The sequence below is a fragment of the Toxorhynchites rutilus genome, chromosome 2 (assembly GCF_029784135.1).
Source record: "Toxorhynchites rutilus septentrionalis strain SRP chromosome 2, ASM2978413v1, whole genome shotgun sequence".
Classification (NCBI taxonomy): Eukaryota; Metazoa; Arthropoda; class Insecta; order Diptera; family Culicidae; genus Toxorhynchites; species Toxorhynchites rutilus.
The window spans coordinates 115,293,825-115,316,216 of record NC_073745.1 but is presented as its reverse complement, the minus strand read 5'-3'; the positions used below and the strand labels follow the sequence as shown (position 1 = coordinate 115,316,216).

Sequence of the window (22,392 nt, the reverse complement as noted above, 5' to 3'; positions counted from 1 at the left end):
TCCTCCAGCACGTTAGGCAACGATGTTGTCTTGTCGATGTCCTCACGAAAAATGAATGTGTCTCACCACCAGAATATCGCTTAAGTATGCTTTTTGTGTGTGATTGAATCGAGAGAAGGTGTGGTTTACGATGGCAATTTGGAAGGCAAACTAGAGGGGAATGAACTCTCTGAGCTCGGAACTTTCGGCGACTGAGCAATAATCGATTGCGGGCGCATACAATATTGGATACGGAAATATCCTACTGATGGGGAAGAATAATCTTCTGAAGCTATCCTGTTAATTGCGATTGATTGAAAAACCCCAAAACCAAATGTATTTGGTCACAGTGTTACATGGATAGAAAACATTCAATTAAACTCTTTCACATGAATATATTTTGAAAATTCCCAAAGGAACTGGCAGATTATTTTCAGTAACGATTAGATATTTCCACATTTTCCTCGATACTGGAAGCCCACCAGTGGTTAATGCCAACTCGATAACCACCTGTTAATAGCACTTGATTGAAACATATTTGGTCACAGTGTAACATGGATAGAAAACATTCAATTAAACTCTTTCACATGAATATATTTTGAAAATTCCCAGAGGAACTGGCAGATTATTTTCAGTAACGATTAGATATTTCCACATTTTCCTCGATACTGGAAGCCCACCAGTGGTTAATGCCAACTCGATAACCACCTGTTAATAGCCGCGCGTGTATGTGTGTGTAGCGATGTCTTCCCAGGGAACCGTTTGTGGCATCACTCTCCTCCTGATAGATTCCCTTCTAGCCTAGGGTGCACAAACAGGCTCTTGGTGACACCGTTCATCCGCGCTTTCATGATAAATAAAGAGCTTCACCGCAACAGCGACAACATGCTCCAATCGCTGTTCAATTAGAACTGAGTGGATTTCCGAGCGCCGCTCGCTTATATACCGATTGGTGATTTCAATAGCCTGTTTTGAAAGCAATTTTAAGACTATTGAAACAAGTTTTTGGATAAAAAAGTAACAAGTATATAACGCGTAGACATTTTATCTTTCGAATGAAGTGTTTATCATACCATTTCGTTCAGTTGTTTAGGAGCTATTAACGCTCAAAATCTCGGTCTCCGGCGTAACGCTTTCGTTTTCGAAACTTTGATTTTACACCCCGGTATAGAAATGAAAGACGTAGTCCTACGTCAAAAATCAGGTGTTGTCACTTCACATAAGTACTTGACTGACAACAAGCCAATCTATATATATATAAATGGATTTCTATCTGTCTGTCTCTCTGTCTGAATGTCTGTCTGATTCTTATGGGCTTGGAAACTACTGAACCGATCCACATGAAATTGGTATGTACGAGTTTTTGGGACCAAATTAGGAATATTGAGGGTTTATGGTGCAATAAATGTTTCAGTGGTGGTTAGACACTCCACCCCCCTCTCTAAGGGGGGGGGGCTGCCATACAAATGAAACACAAATTTGTGCATTACTCGAGAAGTAATCAAGCAAATGAAACCAAATTAGGCATATGGAGGTTTCAGGATGCAATAAATGTTTCTATGGTGGTTAGACACTCCTCCCCCCTCTCTAAGGGGGGGGCTGCCATACAAATGAAACACAAATTTGTGCATTACTCGGGAATCAAGCAAATGAAACTAAATTAGGCATATGGAGGTTTTAAGGTGGAATAAATGTTTTTACGGTGGTTAGATAATCATACCCCCTCTCTTAGGGGGGGCTGCCATACAAATGAAACACAAATTTCGTTATTACTCGAGAATTAATCAAGCAAATGAAACCAAATCACGCATATGGAGGTTTTAGGGTGCAATAAATGATTCTATGATGACCCTCCACTCCCCTCTATAAGGGAGGGCTGCCATTCAAATGAAACACAAATTTCTACATTACGAGAGAATTAATCAAGCAAACGAAACCAAATTTGGCATGTGGAGGTTTTAGGGGGCACGAAACGTTTCTATGGTGAATGGACACTTCTCCCCCCTCTCTAAAGTGACAAGAGGGGAGGGGCTGTCTTTATTCTATCATATTTTCTGTATCGAACATTTATTCCATGTAACGGAGAAACATGTTATTTGCAAGTGGTTGAAAAATCTTGAACGAGAATTGTGTCTGAAAATAATCTGATATTATAAAGATGAGTTTTGGTAGAAGTACTGGGATTTTTTTAGTAAAAGGTAAATTCAACGGGGTCGATAAGAAGATCAATCAATGAACAGTTCTGCAATTGGACTCATGAACTTGCGCTTAGTAAGAAAACGTGATTGTTTGGAGGTGTTGATAAAAAAACAAATTTTGGGCGGGACGAAGTTTGCCGGGTCAATTAGCCTAACTATAAAATGTTCTCCAATTGATGATTCTTGTAGGGAAGTTTCTTTCTTCTTTTAATTTTGTGTGATTTATACGTGGTAACGTAAAAAAAATTTTAGTAGGAGTCAAAATGTTGTTTCGTCAAGCTGGAATGGATCGTATGCTTTGCGTGACGTGACAATAACTTCTTGGGACAGTTGATACTCCTTTATTTGTGGACCGATCTTAACCAAATTTTGTGAGTTCTTGACCCACTGATTGTTTGCTCAGAGAAACCCAAGTATAAAAAAAGTTTGAACTTAAGTTCATCTGATAAACTAAAAAAAATGTTTTTGTGACGTGACAACGTTTTAAAATACCTGTTTTTCAAATCATTGTTTCTCAAAAAAGACAAAATGAAACCTAGGTCTACCCACGGCTCTTCAAACGAGTATTCAATTATCCATTCAATGTTATATAGACATTGAAGTTTAGTTAAGCAAGTGCAGTGATATCTCAAGAAACATAAAAATTGCGAAAAACTTAAAATTTTTCAAATATAATTATGTAGTTTTTTTATATCCGCCCATCTCAAAGGTTGGTGCATAAGAAGCAATATCGTTTCAAAGATTTTTGATGTAACTAGTGCTTATTCAAATAACGTTTTCAATGTTCTTCTAAAACTAGAGTTGAAATTTGGTTCTCTGGTGCATAACCTCATGGAATGGGTCTTTTCATTTTGAATTCCCCAATCTTATTCGTACCAGGCACAAAGCAAACAATTTTTTTTTTCTCGAACAAATAACTTTTGTTCATATTCCTTGAGCTATCCATACAATGAGGAGGCTATTATCATTAGTCGATCGCGTATCTAAACGACCGCATAACCCGGCGACATCGTCATCCGACCGGTATCCGGGATCGTTCCGTTCCTGCAATTGCATCAACATTCGCTCAAGTTATTGCAGAAACGCGCGGAGTGATTCCATCGCGCGCATTGTCATCGCATCAGTTGCTCAATTGATATGCAAAACATCACTTGAACCTCTCATGTCCTGCATTTCCACGGCAAGCAAAACTGTCGCAGCATACCAGGGATCATATCCCGTGTGCCGCCTGTACAAAATGCACATTAGTTTTGGTGAGGTGAGTTTTTTTTTGTTGCATCTTTTCGAATAGAGTTTTCAGCTTCGCTCGTTTTCCCACTTCGATTTTAAATTGGACGAAAATGGATTATTTCCTGCGCATTTGGTAGCGCTTGCATTCTGCTTTCCGCCGTTATACCGAAGCCAAGAGCTGCCGGCAACTGCTGCTGAATTGGAATTAATTTGCCTCGAACTCAGTTCTTCTCTGCGAAATAATAACACGATCGATTCCCTGTATACAATATATACAAGAAGTCAAATCTCATTAATTAAATTATTATTCTTGAATGTAACATATGAGATGTTCACAAATATATTGTTTGAGGATCGAGATCGAAATTCTGAAAAAGTCAATTTCGATAGAAAATTAGCTTTCTCATCGGCACCTCACGTCATATTAGATTGGTTGAGTTTTGGGACTATTAACATAATCTGTCTCTAGCTGTGAGAAAAGCTTCTTTGGAAAACTTAACCTAAATGCGATAGCATCTATGATTACATACACGAAGTTCCCGTGACGTCATCTGTTCAATATATCCTGAACTTATTCAAGGCCGCAACATAATAAATATTCTTGATTCTAATTTAATTCCATCTCTAGTCAAATAAAAAAAAGATCTTCAGACAAAACAGGCATCTTCCAGATGAGAATCCAAGTTTCAAAATCTGGAGACTCCGCGATTGAAGGAAACAGGCAATCCAACCACTTTACTGTCAATGATTTTTCCCCAATTGAACGGCTCGGAACAGATTTCGGGCAAAATAAATGTTCCAAACCGTAATTTGTCCCCCTTTTCCACGAGCGCTCAAGCCGCTGGGGAAAATTTTCCAAAACATTATTCTGGAAAACGAAAGAAAAAAGGGCAGCCTTTAATTTGATAAGCGCAAGAACTTCCCCTGCGTAACCCTTGTTAGAACGGTACGCGCTATTATCCATCAAAAAGGGTATGAAGTGCTGAAAATGGCGTGAATGGGAAAAATGGATTGCGATTTTTCTTGCCTTCTGTGTACCTTTGTCAGGATAAAGTTGGATTTTCTTGAACGCGAGTGTAATTAAATCAGCCGAAGCTGGAAGTGCCCACGCTGAGTGGATTAGGTCAAAATTTTCGGAAAAAGAAAAGTAGCTCAGTGGTGTCCGAAATCAGGAAACGAAGAGGAGAACAAGCCTCCCACCAAATCCGCGTCAATTTTTTTTTGTTGTGTTGCTGTTTTTGTTGGTGTCCTTTTGCGGGGAAGGGTCGGAAGCAAAGCGTTTCGAATCCACCGATGTTAGCAAGCAACGTAATTAATTTTAGCCGAGGTAGTGGAAAATACATTTTGTCTGTCGCAAGGATATTTTCAGCCAAACGATAGCACTCGCACTGGCTCGCTGTATTTCCGATAGTTTAGTAGATTGTTGAAATATCAATCGAAATGTGTTCGTTTTCTCGCAAACAAACAACTTTCGCCAACTCACTGCCATGAAAACGTGCAATCAACGACTTGCGGAACGGTCGCATCGAACGCCATTTTATCGCTCGTGACACATGGTTTGTGTTTGCGTTGCTGACTTCTGTTTGGTCACCGCCAAGTAATTTTCGAACGAAAACTAGGTTGAGTTGCATTTTTATTGATATTTCCACTGCGCTTATCGTGCAACATAACAATTAACAACCCATCTTTGATTGCTTCTAATTGTTTCGGTCTGCATTTTGCTGGATTATCTTGGAATGACGAGAGAATTTATTTGAGTTATTGTATTATTCATTTTTATTACCGGCATTTACTTTTGGCTCTTCGCGTGTTTTTATTTATTTTGTTTTGAGGAAAATGCAGTATGCTGTCTTTTTTATATTTAATTTTTTTGTTTTTTAAATTTTATTTGTCGTCAATCTAGGTAAACCGTTTACATTTTTAAAATAGTATTAGGTATTCCGGTAAGTTCCTTCGGTTTTACAACAGATGGCGTAACTTGATTATTATTCCAGTGAATCAAATTTCCAGACATTCGTCGAAAAGCTGCTGTCATTGCGCGACTTTTTCAGTATATGTCAAAAAGTTGAAGTTACATAGTTTTTGGCCACTTCGAATATGTCGAATTTCGTACCAACGAGAGTGTTTTTGCGGGAAGCGTTACTTCATTACTTCAATATGAAGAAAAAATCTACGGAAAGTCATCGCATTTTGGTGGATGCTCCGTGCTCCAACTGAGCGAACTTATCAGACGTGGTTTGCACGGTTTAAAAGTGGTAATTTTGACTTGGAAGACGAAGAACGTTCCGGACCCCCAAAAAAGTTTGAAGATGAACAATTTGAGGCTTTACTCGATCAAGATCCAACGGCATAAAAGAAACGGTTTTGAGCATCGAATCGTTACTGGCGTTGAACAGTAGGTCCATTACGACAATCCTAAACGTCGGGCAACGTATGGATACACCGTCCATGCATCAACATCGACGGCCGCGCGGAGTATTCACGGCCAGAAGGTTATGCTGTCTATTTGGTGGGACCAGCTGGATTTGGTGTACTATGAGCTGCTAAAACAGAATGAAACCATTACGGGGGACCTCTACCTACGACAATCGATGCGTTTGAGCCATGCACTGAAGGAAAAACGGCCACAATACGAGCAAAGACACTATAATTTTATTTTGCAGCACGACAATGCTCGGCCGCACTCCTATTACTTAAAACTAGTCGGGTAAATGATTCATTTAATATAGAATGACGAACATGTTACATAATCAAAAATATTACATCAACCTTCTATAACTTACTGTCATCAATTATACTAGTTTCCAGTGCAAATTATTAGATTTCACGCAAGCTATCTGAATGACATAGAGAAAAATATTTTCTAAAGCGACATTTTATCCATTGTTACATCAATCGTCTGGCAATATGTGTTATAGCATAACATCGTGAATCAATCATGGAATGGAGTCAAGTATAACACCTAAATCTTTAGCCTGGCTGCATCTTTGAATTGTACTCTGGCATGTAGTAATGGATTGTTGTCATAGAGTGAGTTTCCCGATGAATGTAATAGCAATATATTCTTTACATTGAGCTCCAACAAGCTTTTCGTGCACCAGGTATTAAAGCTATCAACCTTGTTGGAACACTATAAATTTCATGTCATCTGTATTTTTAAGAACATTAGTGAGGTTAAGAATATATTTAACGTCGTAAACAAATAAAATAAACAGTAATGGTCCAAAAGCCATTAGTAGCACCATCTCAGATAGCAGTGAAACATTGTTGGTGTAAAGGCATTTGTCATTTAAGCAACTTTGCAACTTTGTTCTCGACATCAGTGTGTGTATAACTAGTTGCTTCAAGCCATCGTATATGGATATTTGTATGCGTACGTGCGTGCTTCATAACCCGTGCGTAAACATAGTGCATCTTCGCTACGCTGAAACCCCATTTGTATCTGCACCCGTGTGCATTGGCCTATTTTTTTATGCTATGATTGACGATAAATATAAATATAAACAAGGAGGGGAGATAGCGGAAGGGAAATATTTACGCTAGAATATTGGTAATGAATCTCTGCTGAGGCAAATATTCAACCTTTTTCCAAACAGTTAACATTGTTTGTTTTCTGACAGCTGCGCTTATCTCGAGCATGTATTGTTCTGCGAGCACAAGAATGAATAATCAAACAATTATCGTCAAATAATTCTACTATACAAAAAACCATTAAGTTTGGTCGCCCTGAAATCGTTAACGGTTATGGAATGGTTATTTCAAAATTTTTGTAGCATTATAAAATAATATCCGCAGTTATGAACAAGCGACTTGAATTACACTACAGCGTAGTTCTGCGTCAACAATGCGGTCGTGTCTTGAACACAACCTCCTATTTTTTTCTCAAAAACCTACAACATCACTATAGTCAATTGCAGAGAGATCTATGTTCAGAATTTCTCTGAATCCATCCTCCATGTTTCTGAATTAATCTTTACTCACCAAATGAGGAAAGGATATCAGGATACTATTACTTTTACTATTACTATTATTATTAAAGGATTATTGCCCGCGAGAGGAATAATCGCTATCTCTCAGCGTTTGTTTATCCAGCAACTGAAATAGAAGAGAGAAAGCGAGCGAGAAAAATTTAAATAATCTTTCCATCACTTTCCATCTTGTATCGCTTCTCTGTTAACTCACAAACTGAAATATAACCATTCGTTAATTTGAATTTTGATATCAAACCACTCAAAATGCTTAATATGGAAGCCGATAAAATTACATCCACACGCGGAACCATGTAGGGAAAATGAGGTTAAAATGAACAGGGTTGGTAAACTGAACCAGTGCTCAAACTTCGATAATTTAACTATAAACCAATTGATACTTTTTCATTATCCTATTCTTATAACATTTGAAGCTATTTAAGAAACCCTGTTATGCATGAAACTGTCAAATGTAAAAAATATAAAATAAAACAGAAATTTCTCTCGGATGTAATTTAGCGCGCATCGTATTTAAGGAATTTCCCGTGAAAATTAAATTGTTCAACCTGATATCATCGACAAATCATCAGTTTGGACAACTGTTCACATATTCAATGAGAGGTAAACAGATATTTTGTTTGGTTTCAGTGATTATTTCGCATTCGAAATTACTTTGTTGTTTGGGGCAAAATGAGCCACCACTGGATAACGACTAACAATGTTATGTTTTCCAAGCCTGATTTACCTTATCACATGTTGCTTTTCAAGAGGTTCCTTTTGTGGCTTTGACCCTGAAAAAATATGCCACCTCAAACAAAACCAATCCTCAATATGTGAAGCGTTATGATATGCGTAATTGTTCATTTTACCACCACCATGTTGTGATATCTCGGTAAATAATTATGCACAACACCATTAAATGTACAAAGAACGACATTCATCTTTATTCCATGTAGAAATACCAACCCACCAGAACTGTCAACGCACTAACACTACACACTCAAATCAGGATACCACATCCTCCCCTCACATTGAAATCAAAAAGATAACAGAAAACACTATTGAATCATATTCATTCGTCGGCTTTTTTGATTACCTTAGTAAATCTCTGAGGTCTTCTGATCTGCCGTGTGTTACGACGCTTTGCGAAAGGTTCTCCGTCATCCGCCAATGAACTTCCAGACGAGCAGGCTTCTGTGGGATCCTTCATAGGCAATTCGTGTGTTGTGTCAAAATGGCTGCCAGATTGTTGTGTTGAGTCAGTATCTTCCTCCCTCAATGGAGCTGTTTGAAAAATAATATAGATGGAGAAACAAAAAAATGCATTAGGAAAAATCAATTATTTTTAACAACAAAAAAAAATCTGTTTTTTTTACATTACCCTTGTCCATACCTGGCCACCATAAACCTTGTCTAAGAAAATTCTTCATAGTTGACATGACCGGATGGCTACGGTGAGCTAATCGAAGGGCTCGATCTTGTGATGTTGATGGCAAGACCATTTTCTCACGTTTCATCAACAGATCTCCTCGCAAAAACAAATCGCTCTGGAATGCTTGATATTTTGCAATTTGTACAGGCCATTTCTCCTTCTTATCAAGCCACTCAATAACGGTTTGCAATCCATCATCTTTGAGTAATTCATTTTGAACTTCAGCATTGTCAACGTCAATAACTGATCATTGATGCCACTCGTGCTCGCCGTCACTGAAAACAATTCGTGTGGCTCCTTCGCCATACCGAACTGTGGACTATTGTGCTTGATCCCAATTCTCGATGCAGCGTCAGCAATGTTGTCTTTTCCAGCTAAGTGCTCGAAATCGTAGGTGAAATGGTCCATTCGCAACATCCAGGATTCAGCCCGAGATAAGATTCTTTTTCCAACATCCTTACGGTTCGCATTCTTTGTCATGAACATGAGTGCTTCGTTGTCTGATCGCAACGTAAACCGCCGACCCAAGAGGTAATATGAAAGCTTTTCCATCGCCCAAATAATCGCCCTAGACCCCACGGCGAAGCATCAGTATACAGAACAATCCGATCGTTTTAGTTGAAATACCCTCTCTTGATCAAGTGATTGTCGACTCCGTCCTTAAGCATCTCAAATGTTTCTTGGTGCTGCTTAGACCATACAAACTTCGAATTTTAGTTTTGTACGAGAAGTTACTTATAAAAGGACTCATGTAGGTCAACATACCCAAAAAAAAACTACGCACTTCGGATGTACCCTTCGGCCTCTCAAACAACTGTATGTCCGATATTTTCTTCTGCATTGGCAAAATACCGGTACCGTCGATTGTAAATCCAAGAAAATCTACTGTATGTTGATCGTACACCGATTTTTTTTTCATTGACCGTAAGATTATTTGTAACCAGCACTCTCTTTACTTCGGCTATGTAACGTCTCAACTCCTGCAAGCTTCTACCAAACACCAAAATGTCGTCGAGGTAGATAATGACATTCTTGCACTTCATCAAAACACTCACTGGAAGAGTTCTGGAGCACACGACAATCCGAACGGCAATCTCTTAAAGGGTGTGTCACATCAAATTGCATCACGGAAAAAACGCTGTAGAAATTCGCCCAGTAGACCGATCCATTTGAAAATTTTAGACAGTGAAATAAAAACTATTAAACAACTTTTGGCATTTTTTTTTATTCATACTTCGAGCCCAAGCCCGTATGCTCGCACCTTCCTCTTTACCCCGTCCATAAGGTTCTGTACAACGTCAGGTTGTAGTTTTTTTTGAACAGAAATCCATTTTCTCTTGAAGTCCGCCTCCGATTTGACAACTTTTGGGTTCTTCCGGAGGGCCTGCTTCATAATCGCCCAATATTTCTCTATTGGGCGAAGCTCCGGCGCGTTGGGCGGGTTCATTTCCTTTGGCACGAAGGTGACCCCGTTGGCTTCGTACCACTCCAACACGTCCTTTGAATAGTGGCACGAAGCGAGATCCGGCCAGAAGATGGTCGGGCCCTCGTGCTGCTTCAATAGTGGTAGTAAGAGCTTCTGTAGGCACTCCTTAAGGTAAACCTGCCCGTTTACCATGCCGGTCATCACGAAGGGGGCGCTCCACTTTCCGCAAGAGCAGATCGCATGCCACACCATGTACTTTTTGGCAAACTTGGATAGTTTCTGCTTGCGAATCTGAACCTTTTATGTACGCAGGCCCTCCCGCTGCTTGGTCCGCTGGACGAATGAACTTGACAAATTCAGCTTATTGGCGACATCCCGGACCGAACTTCTCGGATCACGTCTAAAGTGCTTAACTACGCGCTTGTGATCTTTTTCACTGACGGAGCATCCATTTTTGCCGTTCTTCACCTTCCGGTCGATGGTTAGGTTCTCGAAGTATCGTTTAAGTACTCTGCTGACCGTAGATTGGACGATTCCCAGCATCTTACCGATGTCCCGATGTGACAACTCCGGATTCTCGAAATGAGTGCGCAGGATTAATTCACGACGCTCTTTTCCGTTCGACGACATTTATCCAATTTTACGAAAAATTGACAGTGAAGCATGGCCAACGTGATCTATACACTCTTATCTGATCATAAGCCAAAGCTGAAGATATAATTCTTAAAAATTAAATTTCTACAGCGTTTTTTCCGTGATGCAATTTGATGTAACACACCCTTTAAATCGCAATAGTCCATTGGCCGTCATGAAGGTCGTGAAATGTCGGACGTCTTCATCCAACTCAATGTGGAAATATGCGTCTTTGAGGTCCAGCTTGGAAAAATACATCGTGCCACTTGGAATGTCGGTCCACATCTTATCGAGCGATGGCATAGGATATGGTTCGCGAATAATGGCTTTATTTACCTCGCGGTAATCTACAACGATTCGGAAATCCGAAGTACCTTTCGGTACTAACTACTAACACCAACGGAGAGACACATGTTTTTATGTCCTGCTCCTTATCTGCCCTCTCAATAATACTCCTATCTTCCATTACCCTTAATCTCTCGTTAGTGCACATTTCAAACGCCTTTGGTATTGTAAGATTGTGTCCGTCCTTCTCTACGCTCGTAGCCCGAATGACAGCCCGTAGCCCACCCATCAATGTATATGAATATAGAAGGTATGCTTCGGTGAATAACAATGTGAGACAATACAAGGTGTGAGTAAATAGGTGTGTTGCAATGGTTTATTAATACAAGGTAGGCAATACACTACAATCCCTCCTTTGATTTAAAAATGCAAACAAGTTTAAATATTTATTTAGATCTGTTTGGTCTTTACAGTTAATACGGTATATAATCTTGATACTTCGTCGGTACATTTCTCGGACGTCTTGTTACAGGTGATCTGGATGAAACGGATGCCTCGACTGATGTGTTTTCTGACTCGACCCTGGAATCACATCTCCTGTCGCCGTCGATTTCAGATTGAACTGACGGAGAGATAGGCTCTGAGCTGTCTTCCTGAGTTTTCCGGAAAGTTCTTGGATCTTCAATTTTCTTTAAATGAGCTGAACTTTCGCCTATATTGTTTACCAGTGGCCTTCGATTGTATGACGGTATCAGTACCTTCTTTACGATGAACTACAAACTCTTCGTTAGTGAATTCGGTGTCTAGTTTATTTGCTTTTCGCATCCGCTTAGCAAGTACGACATCACCCTCTTTTATATTACTCTCCTTTGCTTGTCTTCTTCTGTCACTGTACTCTTTCCCCTTTTCTTTGATGACAGCATCTCTCTCACGTACTCCTTCATCTTCAAGAAAACGTCGAAATCGTTGGTAGCTTGCTTTTTATCTGACGACCGAACATCAACTCTGCTGGTGATTTGCCTGTGGTTGGATGCTTCGAGGAATGATAGGTTAATAGATACAGCCGTAGCTCGTTTCTCCAATCTTTCCCAAGCTCCTGAGATATTCGGAGGCGCTTCAAAATCGAACGATTTTGCCGTTCAACCTCTCCGTTTGATTGAGGCCAGTACGGTATTGTGTTCAGCAATTTGATACCATTAGTCGAACAAAACTCATTAAACTCCTCACAATCGGAACTAATCTGTGGTGCATTATCGGCTTTCAAGAACGATGGAATTCCGTACCGACTGAACATGGTCATCAACTCTCGCGTAACATCTTTTGTTGTTGTTGTATCCATTTCAACTACCTCTATATAACGACTGTAACAGTCAACAACAACCAACACGTGTTGCCCCTCAGGCAGAGGTCCCAAAAAATCGAGTGCCAATGTTTGCCACGGTGATGAAGGGAGGTGACTACGTTGCATTGGCTCTGGTGCTTCGGGAGCAGCAACTAATACGCAACCTCTACAACGCTTCACGAATCGTTCAACTGCCTGATCCATTTTAGGCCACCAGACATTTGATCTTAGGTGACTTTTCATCATCACTATGCCAGGATGACCCTGGTGAGCTGTAATCAGCACTTTTTCTCTTAACGAAAAAGGTACGACAATCCGATCGTTTCGTAGCAGTACGCCTTGAAAATTGCACAATTCATTGGCAACTACTCTGTATTCAACAGATAAGTTCTGCATATCACCATTCCTCAGAATTTCCAGTACTTTTGAGATTTCGTCATCGATTTCTGTTGCTTGTACAATCTCATTCCAAGTTAACGCAGCACAGTTAGCAGCTTGAATGGCTACTTCGCGTACGAATATTTCCTCCGATTGATCGAATGGCTTAGGTTCCTGGATAGCTAATCGAGATAGCGAATCAGCTATGTTTTATTTACCTGAGACGTGTATGATGTTATAGTCAAACGTTTGCAATCGCAAGACCCAGCGTTCTTTTCGCACACAGGGTTTTGAGCGCTTGGAAAACAACAATTCAAGAACCTTACAGTCTGTCAGGATGTTAAATTTCCTGCCAAGGAGATAGTATTGGAATCGTTCCACGCTCCACACGACAGCTAGGGCCTCTTTTTCCGTTTGACAGTACCGTCGTTCCGTTTCTGTTAAGGATTTGGAAGCGAAACTGATCACACGTTGGACATTTTCGTCGTTGATTTGGAGTAGAATAGCTCCTAACCCTTGGGGACTGGCATCTGCTACTACAGCTGTACGATCTTCTACTTTATAGAACCCCAAGTTACTCACGTTACTTAAAGCCATTTTGATGGATTGGAAAGATTCAGATTCTCTGCTAGTCCATTCAAACTTAGTACCCTTAACCAAAAGTTTGCGCAACGGTTCATCAATAGTCGCAAGATGCGGAATGAATCGATTCAGGTAGTTGGCCAATCCGAGAAAGCTACGTACCTCTGCTTCATTTTCAGGCTCTCGGAATGACATCAACGCTGCTACTTTCGACTCGGAAGGACTTATCCCGTTTCTGGAGATCTGATGGCCCAAGAACTCGAGTTCGGTAACCCAAAATTGGCATTTCTCCCATTTGAGCTCCACTCCCCTGTCCTTCAATCTCGAAAGAACCTGGAATCGAAACCCTGGACTCAGTTCACAGTTCAGTGTATATTTTATGAAGAAATTCAAAAGTTTAATCCAAGAAAGTAATTTTATTCGTATAAAGGGGAAACAAATACAAACAATATCAAATTGTCAGAAATCAATATACCTTCTCAAGTCGATTATCGTGCTCTTCGATGTCCTTCCCTTCTACAATTATGTCGTCGAGATACCAATAGGTGCCGCTACAATCTGCCAGTATTTCGTCCATAGCTTTTTGAAAAAGCTCCGGTGCCGTTACTAAGCCGAACGGCAGTCTCTTAAACCGGAATAGCCCCCGGTTGGTCATGAAGGTCGTTACATCACGTGATTCCTCTGCCAATTCGACCTGCAAGAACGCCTCGCGAATATCGAGCTTGCTCCATATCAATCCTCTTCCCAGGCGCGCAATGTAATCTTCCACAACAGGCATCGGATGGTGCTCACGAAGAACAGCCTCGTTTACTCGGCGGAGATCAACACAGAGTCGAGGCTCACCATTTGCCTTTCCTACAATAACCAACGGGGACACCCAGCAGGTTGGACCTGTCTTGATTTCGATGATATCCCGCTTCAGTAATTCATCGATTTTCTTCGCAACTGCTTGTTCCAATGGCAAAGGAATGCGACGCATTGGCTGGAAAACTGGGATGGCTTCAGGATTCATAGGGATGTAAGCCGTGATACCCCTAATCTTGCTGAACGGCTGTGTAGAGTTCTCGACACGATTGACGTGCAAACCAATCTTTAATACACCTAACTGCTTCGCTGTTCGGTCACCAAGAAGGCAACGTTGGCCTCCTTTGACTACGAGAAATTCAGCTTGAATTGTCTTCTCTCCAATGGTTATGTCCGCAACGAAGGTTCCCAAAATGGTCAATGGAATATCGCTGCCATACGCTCTTAAAATTCGACTGCTCCCTCTGGTTGACGAATACACCGAAATCCTACTATTTTTCATTTTCACCCAAGATACCTCGCTAATCAAATTAGCATCAGCACCAGAATCGACCAACATTTCCGTAGAAACACCACCGATACTGCATGTAAGCATGTTTGATTCATTACCTGAGTAGAAGGCGTAGTACACTTTGTCTTGGGTTGGGTTGTCTTCTGGTACGACTACATTTAGATCATTGTCGTTGCTGATGCTTTCAATTACTCGGATTTGGTTCTTCTGCGAGGGTTCTGATCGCGTTGACTTTCGCTTACGGCACAGTTTCTCGAAATGACCGTAGTTCTTACAGTTGCGGCATTGCTGACCGCGTGCCGGGCACATTGGAGAGGTTGACAGATGTCCCTGCCGACCGCAATTGTAACATTTCTTCATCGACACCCTGTTTGAGTTATCTCTAACAGCACTACGGCGGTCTCGATTCTGCGAATGAGCACTGTATACCTTATCCATCGTGTGAGTCCCCGATTGGGTAATCTCAACCAATTGCTGGTCCACGCCTTCTTGGGTAACTCCGAATGCTTCGATATCCTTGAAAGGCAAATCCTTCAGCAGAATCATTCTGCGCACTTCGTTTGAAGAACATCCTTCAACAACGGCATCCGTTAGATAGATATTCTTCAGGATTTCCTCTATATCAGCTCCATATCTTTCGAATCCACACTCACCAACTTGCTGCTTAAGACGGATGACGTAATCCGTAAATCTTTCACCAGAATTCTGCTTTATTTGCCGGAGCTTCCTGCGCTCAGAAGTGTTTTGGTGTCTTGGTTCGAAAAATGCGTCGAGTTTTTCAACCGCTACATCGTACCATCGCGGAACCAGGGAGACCAGTGGAACGTGATCATGATCTTCCAGGTTCTTGAAAACCGTCTGCAAGGCAGAACCACCCATATGGAGCATTTTCGCTCGCATGACTCTCTGATCCGTTATATCGTAGGCCGCAAAGAAGCACTCCAGTGACTCCTTCCACACCTTCCATTCTCGAGCAAGTTTACTTGTTTCGATTCTATCACATCTAAAAGCCGGAACCGCCCGTGATTCATCCATCTGAAACCACAGAGAGACAAACATTTTATCTTCCATCTGTATTCGATAACACAATCTCAATTATGCCCGTCTGCTTCATCAGTGCGTCTTCAATTCGAATTACTATACATCGAATTGGCCCCAGTTCTAATTCCCTGCACTTCGATTTGTGAATCTGATCTAGATTTAGCTTGAGCCAAAACAAAAACAACAGGGAAAATTCTCGAATTTTCGTCTTGTGTTTACATCATTCGGCCGTATCCCGAACGGCTTCGTTTGGTTATGACATAACCTCTTATGCAGGAAACAAACTTTTCTCTTCCATAACATTTCTCGTCGAGATGCGAACCATTCACAGTAGGGAAGACATGAAACTTCCGCACTCCTCGAGAATGTCTAAATTCTATCGAACTTTGCCCCCTGGAGAATTCTATCAATTCTCGCAAATCAAACAGGAGGAATCCTTCCGATTCCCGCCAACGCCGTGAGAATCACTCCGATTCTCGCAAAGTTCGACCCCCTGGAGAATTCTATCAATTCTCGCAAATCAAACAGGAGGAATCCTTCCGATTCCCGCCAACGCCGTTAGAATCACTCTGATTCTCGCAAAATTCGACCCCACGGAGAATTCTTCATAATTCTCGCGTTTGCTAAACATTCCACTTCCAGTTGCTACTGGATTTTACCTTGTGATAAAGGCCACGCAATTTTCTTACACAATGAAAATATTTTGCTGGTTGCATAATTACCTCGTTCCTCAATTATTTTTTCTCCTCGTCGCCAGTTGTAAGATTGTGTCCGTCCTTCTCTACGCTCGTAGCCCGAATGACAGCCCGTAGCCCACCCATCAATGTATATGAATATAGAAGGTATGCTTCGGTGAATAACAATGTGAGACAATACAAGGTGTGAGTAAATAGGTGTGTTGCAATGGTTTATTAATACAAGGTAGGCAATACACTACAGGTATGTTGTACCGAATGATTTGTTTCGGCGTAACCGAAACATCCACCTTGAATTTCACTGGAGCAATAAGGACTTTAGGAAATTTCTTCGGCTCGTTTCCATGTGTAACGGTGATATCGAGCATTTTAGGCTCTAATCTAGTGGCAGAGATCGCGTACAACATTTTGCCATACTCGCTAGTATGCACATTTACGGCATCCTGCAATTCCACCTAAACCAAGTTCAACTTGCTTGCTGTGTCAAAACTGAGCAGTGATAACTCAGTATTTTTAACGACAAAGAACTTAGCCATCTGCAATGGTTGATTGCTCACACCAAACGCCCTAGAAGAGCACTCTACTTCTAATGGACGATGGTTTGCATAGCTTCGTAAAATTTCTTCCGGGTACAACACAAAATCCTGTATAACTGAACGACATTTCCGTTTGATCATTTACCATTCATTTGTCGTCATAGTGTTTACAGTAGCACCTGTATTAACTAGAAATTGGAACTCTTCGGTTCCGATCTTACAAACCACTAGTCTAGGATCTTCAGATCCTTGTAAGGGGTTTGTGCTACCAGTTATCAACTGTAATGATTGACGGTAAAAACGAAAAAAAAATAAGAACAATAAATCACATCGTTTTTATTTATTTTGTTTTATTTTCATTAGAAAACATTTTTATTTGAGCATCTTTCTGGAAAACTCATATGTGTGCGTTTATATGAACTAGTTTACCTGATTAATCTTTCCTGCTTCATATTTACACGCCTTACGCATCTCTTCCCGTTCTCGCTGGGTGTGGTTAGCATCTCGGTTCTTCGAAAAACAATATTCGGCAAAATGACCCTCTTTTCCACAAGTGTAGCAATTAACCCGATAGGCCTTGCACTCCTTTGGTTCGTGGATCCATCCACATTTCAAACAATTCCGACGGGTCACACCGTAATGTCCAGCCCGACCACGAAGACCTAAGCCACGAAAACGATTTTTTTCTGCCGTTCCTCTCAGCATCCATTTCCGAAAACGATGCCCGCTGATAACCGCGGCGCATTGGAACGGACTCCGATTTTTGACCAAACACTGCGTTTAAAGGCTTGACCACACTCCCTTCGTATGTATTCTCCGCACCGCTGTTGATTTCGATCGAGGTTTCATTCTTCACAGCTTGATTCTTTTCGTTGGTTTCCATCCGAATGTAATCAAGATGTCGCTCATTTCATACAGCTTCATAGCGATCTCCGGTACGGAACGTCTGATAAGCGCCTGAATAAATTCATCCTTCCGCTGCTCTGGTTCGAATTCACAAAACTTTACCTGATTCTCTAATCTTAGTACCCAATCTACAAACGGCTCTGCGGCATCCATTCGCATTTCACGGAACTTCATCCTCTCATTTTTGTAGTCACAAGTTTGATCAAAATACCTATTGCCACACAATGAATGTTAGTATCGAGAAAAAAAAAACATTTCAAATTATACATTGATTTTCAACTGTCAAATTCAATAATTCTATTTAAGGTGAAGGTGGAAGCTAGCCACAAATGGCTGCCACAATGGCGCTCATTTCTTTCATCTCCCTCCCTCACCTCTCGCCCGAAAATCAATAATTTTGCGAAACAGTGTGAAGAAAATGATCGTTTTCGCACACTTCCCATCAAGTAATATCAACCAAACTCTAATCGATTACTCACAAGATATTAAATTTTCATCTGCTTTCGCACCGTATAGTGAAGAACGTCGGAAAACTCGAGCAAGTGCTCTGAAAGTTAAATTTTCGTTTTTCAATCTTCTGCAATGGTTTTGTTTGTATTGGTGGATGCATCGTTATTTTTTCGACACTGATGCCAAACAACATCATCGAAACAGCTATAAAAACCACTCAATAAAATGTTATTCCGGAGTCATAGCGTCCCATGTCATGAAAATCAATAGAATAAAATTGTGTTGATATCAATACAATTATTATTTTTACGTTTAATGGGTCTATAATGTAAGTTTTAGCAACTTTAACATTGGGTAAGGAAATTGTATTGCAGAGCTCGGAACACTGCCACGGCTGCCTATGCTTTCAAAAACAGTAAACGGAAAAGTATTAAATTCAATCTAAATGCCTCGGCCAACGAAGAGAAGGGTTAAGACTTTCCAACGTGAATATGTGAAAACAATACGATCAACGAAGGAAAATATTAAGGAATTATCAACATCGAGTTACTATGCGGAAGAACTTGTTAATACCAAAAGTGCCCCAATTCGCATGTGTTATAAATTTGCTCATGTTACGCTCGCGTATAATCAGAATCATATGCAAATGCACCTTCTATATATATTTACATTTGCAATTGTTCATCGGAACATATCGTTCATACATTTTACTTTAGTATTGAATTGTTATTTGTTTTTTTTTTCAAATGTATTCAAAGACTCGTGTCAATGAAGCGCCACACAGTCTGATAAGTGAATTGATCTATTTACGTGTGCTTTGCTCTTCTCTCACAAACACTATTACCCTATTTTTACACTTAAGGTGAAGGTGGAAGCTAGCCATTGTAGTAGTATAGGTAAACCCACGTGTAAAAATGGGGTAATAGTGTTTGTGAGAGAAGAGCGAAGCACATGTAAATAGATCAATTCACTTATCAGACTGTGTGGCGCTTCATTGACACTGACAATACTGATTATACGCGAGCGTAACATGAGCAAATTTATAACACATGCGAATTGGGCCTCTTTTGATATTAACAAGTTCTTCCGCATGCTGGTAATTCCTTCATATTTTCCTTCGTTGGTCGTATTGTTTTCACATATTCACGTTGGAGAGCCTTAACTCTTCTCTTCGTTGGCCGAGACATTTTGATTGAATGTAGTACTTTTCCGTTTATTGTTTTTGAAAGCATAGGCAGCCGTGGCAGTGTTCCGAGCTCTGCAATACAATTTTCTTACCCAATGTTGAAGTTGCTAAAACTTACATTATAGACCCATTAAACGTAAAAATAATGATTGTATTGATATCAACACAATTTTATTCTATTGATTTTCATGATATGAAACGCTATGACTCAGGAATAACATTTTATTGAGTGGTTTTGATAGATGTTTCGATGATGTTGTCTGGCATCAGTGTCGAAAAAATAACGATGCTTTCACCAATACAAACAAAACCATTGTCGAAGATTGAAAAATGAAAATTTAACTTTCAGAGCACTTGCTCGAGTTTTCCGACGTTGTTCACTATACAGTGCGACAGCAGATGAAAATTTAATATCTTGTGAGTAATCGATTAGAGTTTGGCTGATATTACTTCATGGGAAGTGTGCGAAAATGATAATTTTCTCCACACTGTTTCGCAAACTTATTGATTTTCGGGTAACGGTAACTTAATTCAGAAAAATTGTATAACTGCGAATGGCACATGTTTATTTGAATTTATGTAAACGTCAACGCTGCTCATTTCCGTTTGTTCCTTTTCATAAGCAGGCAGTGCGGCTAGTTTTTTTTTTCTTTAATTATTATAATTAATTTATTTTGAATGTTTATTTATTTTATCTATTTTATTATAATTTATCTATTATCTGCTTGCTTTTATAAGAAAATCGACCACACTAATGAACTCGTTGATGTTACTAGTTATGAACTGACTCAAAACTTTATCTATACGTTGGTCTTGGGCTTTACCCGACTAAACCGTTTTTACCTGAACAAGTTGGCCTTGGGCTTGACCTGGCTCAACTGTTCCTTGAGTTGCAATCGATGAATTTGTATTGTTTTATTTTATTTATTCATTCATTCATTTATTTATTAATTTATTTATCTATTTATTTATTTAGTTATTTATATTTCAGTACAAGTTGGCCTTGAGCTTAACTCAAAACTTTTAGTACAAGTTGGCCTTGGGCTTAACCCGACTCAACTGTTTTAACTGTGAATTATATAAGGTGCGATACTTTTTTTTATAAATAAGTTGGCCTTGGGCTTAACCCGACTCAACTATTTTGACCTTAAGAAAATCTTTTTTTTTTCGGCAACCCTTCTCATCGCTTTCATCTGTTCCTCCGTGGAGTTCCAAAATTAATAATAAGTTTTAAAATTCTCTTTGTGATCATTTTAACCGCACCATAAAAAAATGTTCGATTTTACATCTTTTTTCAATGAAAAATGTACTATTTTTATTTTTTATAATAAAAACCGTTTGATATATTGGACAACAAAGAGTTAAGTTATAATGTTCATCGAAGAACGAAAATTGTAGTGGTAGGTGGACGCAGTAAATGGGCATATTCCTTAGGGTGTTCATTTGACCCGCTTTTCCCCTATTATTTTCCGTTTTTGTTTACCTTTTCAACTTTTGACGGGATTCATTGTCTTAGGGTAGTTCAAATATGATAGAATAACATGTTGAACAGGTTCTCATTAACATAAATTTGAAATTCAGAATGCAACTATACAAATCAACCACCTTTCCATATTATCCATATTACCCACACTGTCCATGTTACTCGTACTTCCCTAGCTGTATGGAAAGATTTTTTCGTGAAATTATGATTAATTTGAGTTATTGATAAATTTTCGATTTAATTTACCAATGAACATACCAACATTCAAAAGGTTATGCTATAAGACTGCATCATTGACACAGGAATGCTGTCTGTCAAAAGGACAACAAGAGTGAAGAAATAAAGATTTAAAATGTTCTCATGAAAATCGATCCCGGAAAAGTTTATGGTATTTTATTTTCTATTAATATATTGGTAACGTACTTGTTCTAAACCTTCGAATTCCAATACCCGATCTTCTAAAAACCGGCTTGCGAAAGCAAACATCTATAAAAATCCTATATCTTTCTCCAACTTCAGGGAAACTTGTGCGAAATAAGTAAAATTTGAGCTATGATAGCGAACTAGAATCATAAATCGAATTGTAAATTAATATATTAATATATAACCCTAACGAAATAAATGACGTTGAATATTATTACACGAACGTGCACATGTGCACACATCCAAAACAATATTCTGAACAATTTCTCTCAAGACCTCTAACGGCGGTAGGGCGAGGAAAGATTTCTGACCGTATTTTTCAGAACGGCCCCACTGTGCAACAGTTTAAGGCATGGTCTTGGTAAAAATAAATATGTCGGTAGCAAAAGTATTTCGCTTTTTCTAGCGTATCGAATCTTTTCTAGCTATATACGAATATTTCTCATTATCCTAAAAATGCATTGCCCAATCCTTAGAATGGGCATGGAAAGGGACAATAATCATCATATCATTCACCGTTTCGAACAGCGACCCTGGCAATCCTCGCAATCACTGACATCTGATGCTGCCGAGCTGATAGGCTATCTAATTGGAAATGGTGATCGTAAGTAATTGCATCAATTATGTTAAATGGCAGCCAGTGCATCTGCCGTCTGGCCATCTGGCGGATGGGTGCATGTGTTTGTGGTACGCATCCCAGCGACACAAACGGCGATGCCAAATATTTAAAGAGGATATTCTCTAATGCAACAACACCCGGCGAGCGGCTGTCAATCGTCGCGCTATTAGCGTTAATTGATATTTGTCCGGGCGCAGCCGAGCGGAAATGCACGACCGGAAACTCAATTAACCGATCGTTCATCAGATATGGATCCGCGCGTCGCCCTAGGATGGATAGCACTAT

At 39.9% G+C, this 22,392-nt stretch overlaps 1 protein-coding gene across 1 annotated transcript; it reads right to left on the bottom strand.

Moving 5' to 3' along the window:
- Positions 1-12,097: 12,097 nt before the first annotated feature.
- LOC129766066 (uncharacterized protein K02A2.6-like) lies at positions 12,098-16,664 on the bottom strand. Its single transcript, XM_055766520.1, has 4 exons — positions 16,532-16,664; positions 13,929-15,803; positions 13,198-13,786; positions 12,098-13,053 (listed from the first exon to the last, which is right to left on the bottom strand). The coding sequence occupies exons 2-4, from the start codon at positions 15,801-15,803 to the stop codon at positions 12,098-12,100; spliced, it is 3,420 nt and encodes a 1,139-aa protein (XP_055622495.1). The 5' UTR covers positions 16,532-16,664.
- Between the last annotated feature and the right edge of the window lie 5,728 nt (positions 16,665-22,392).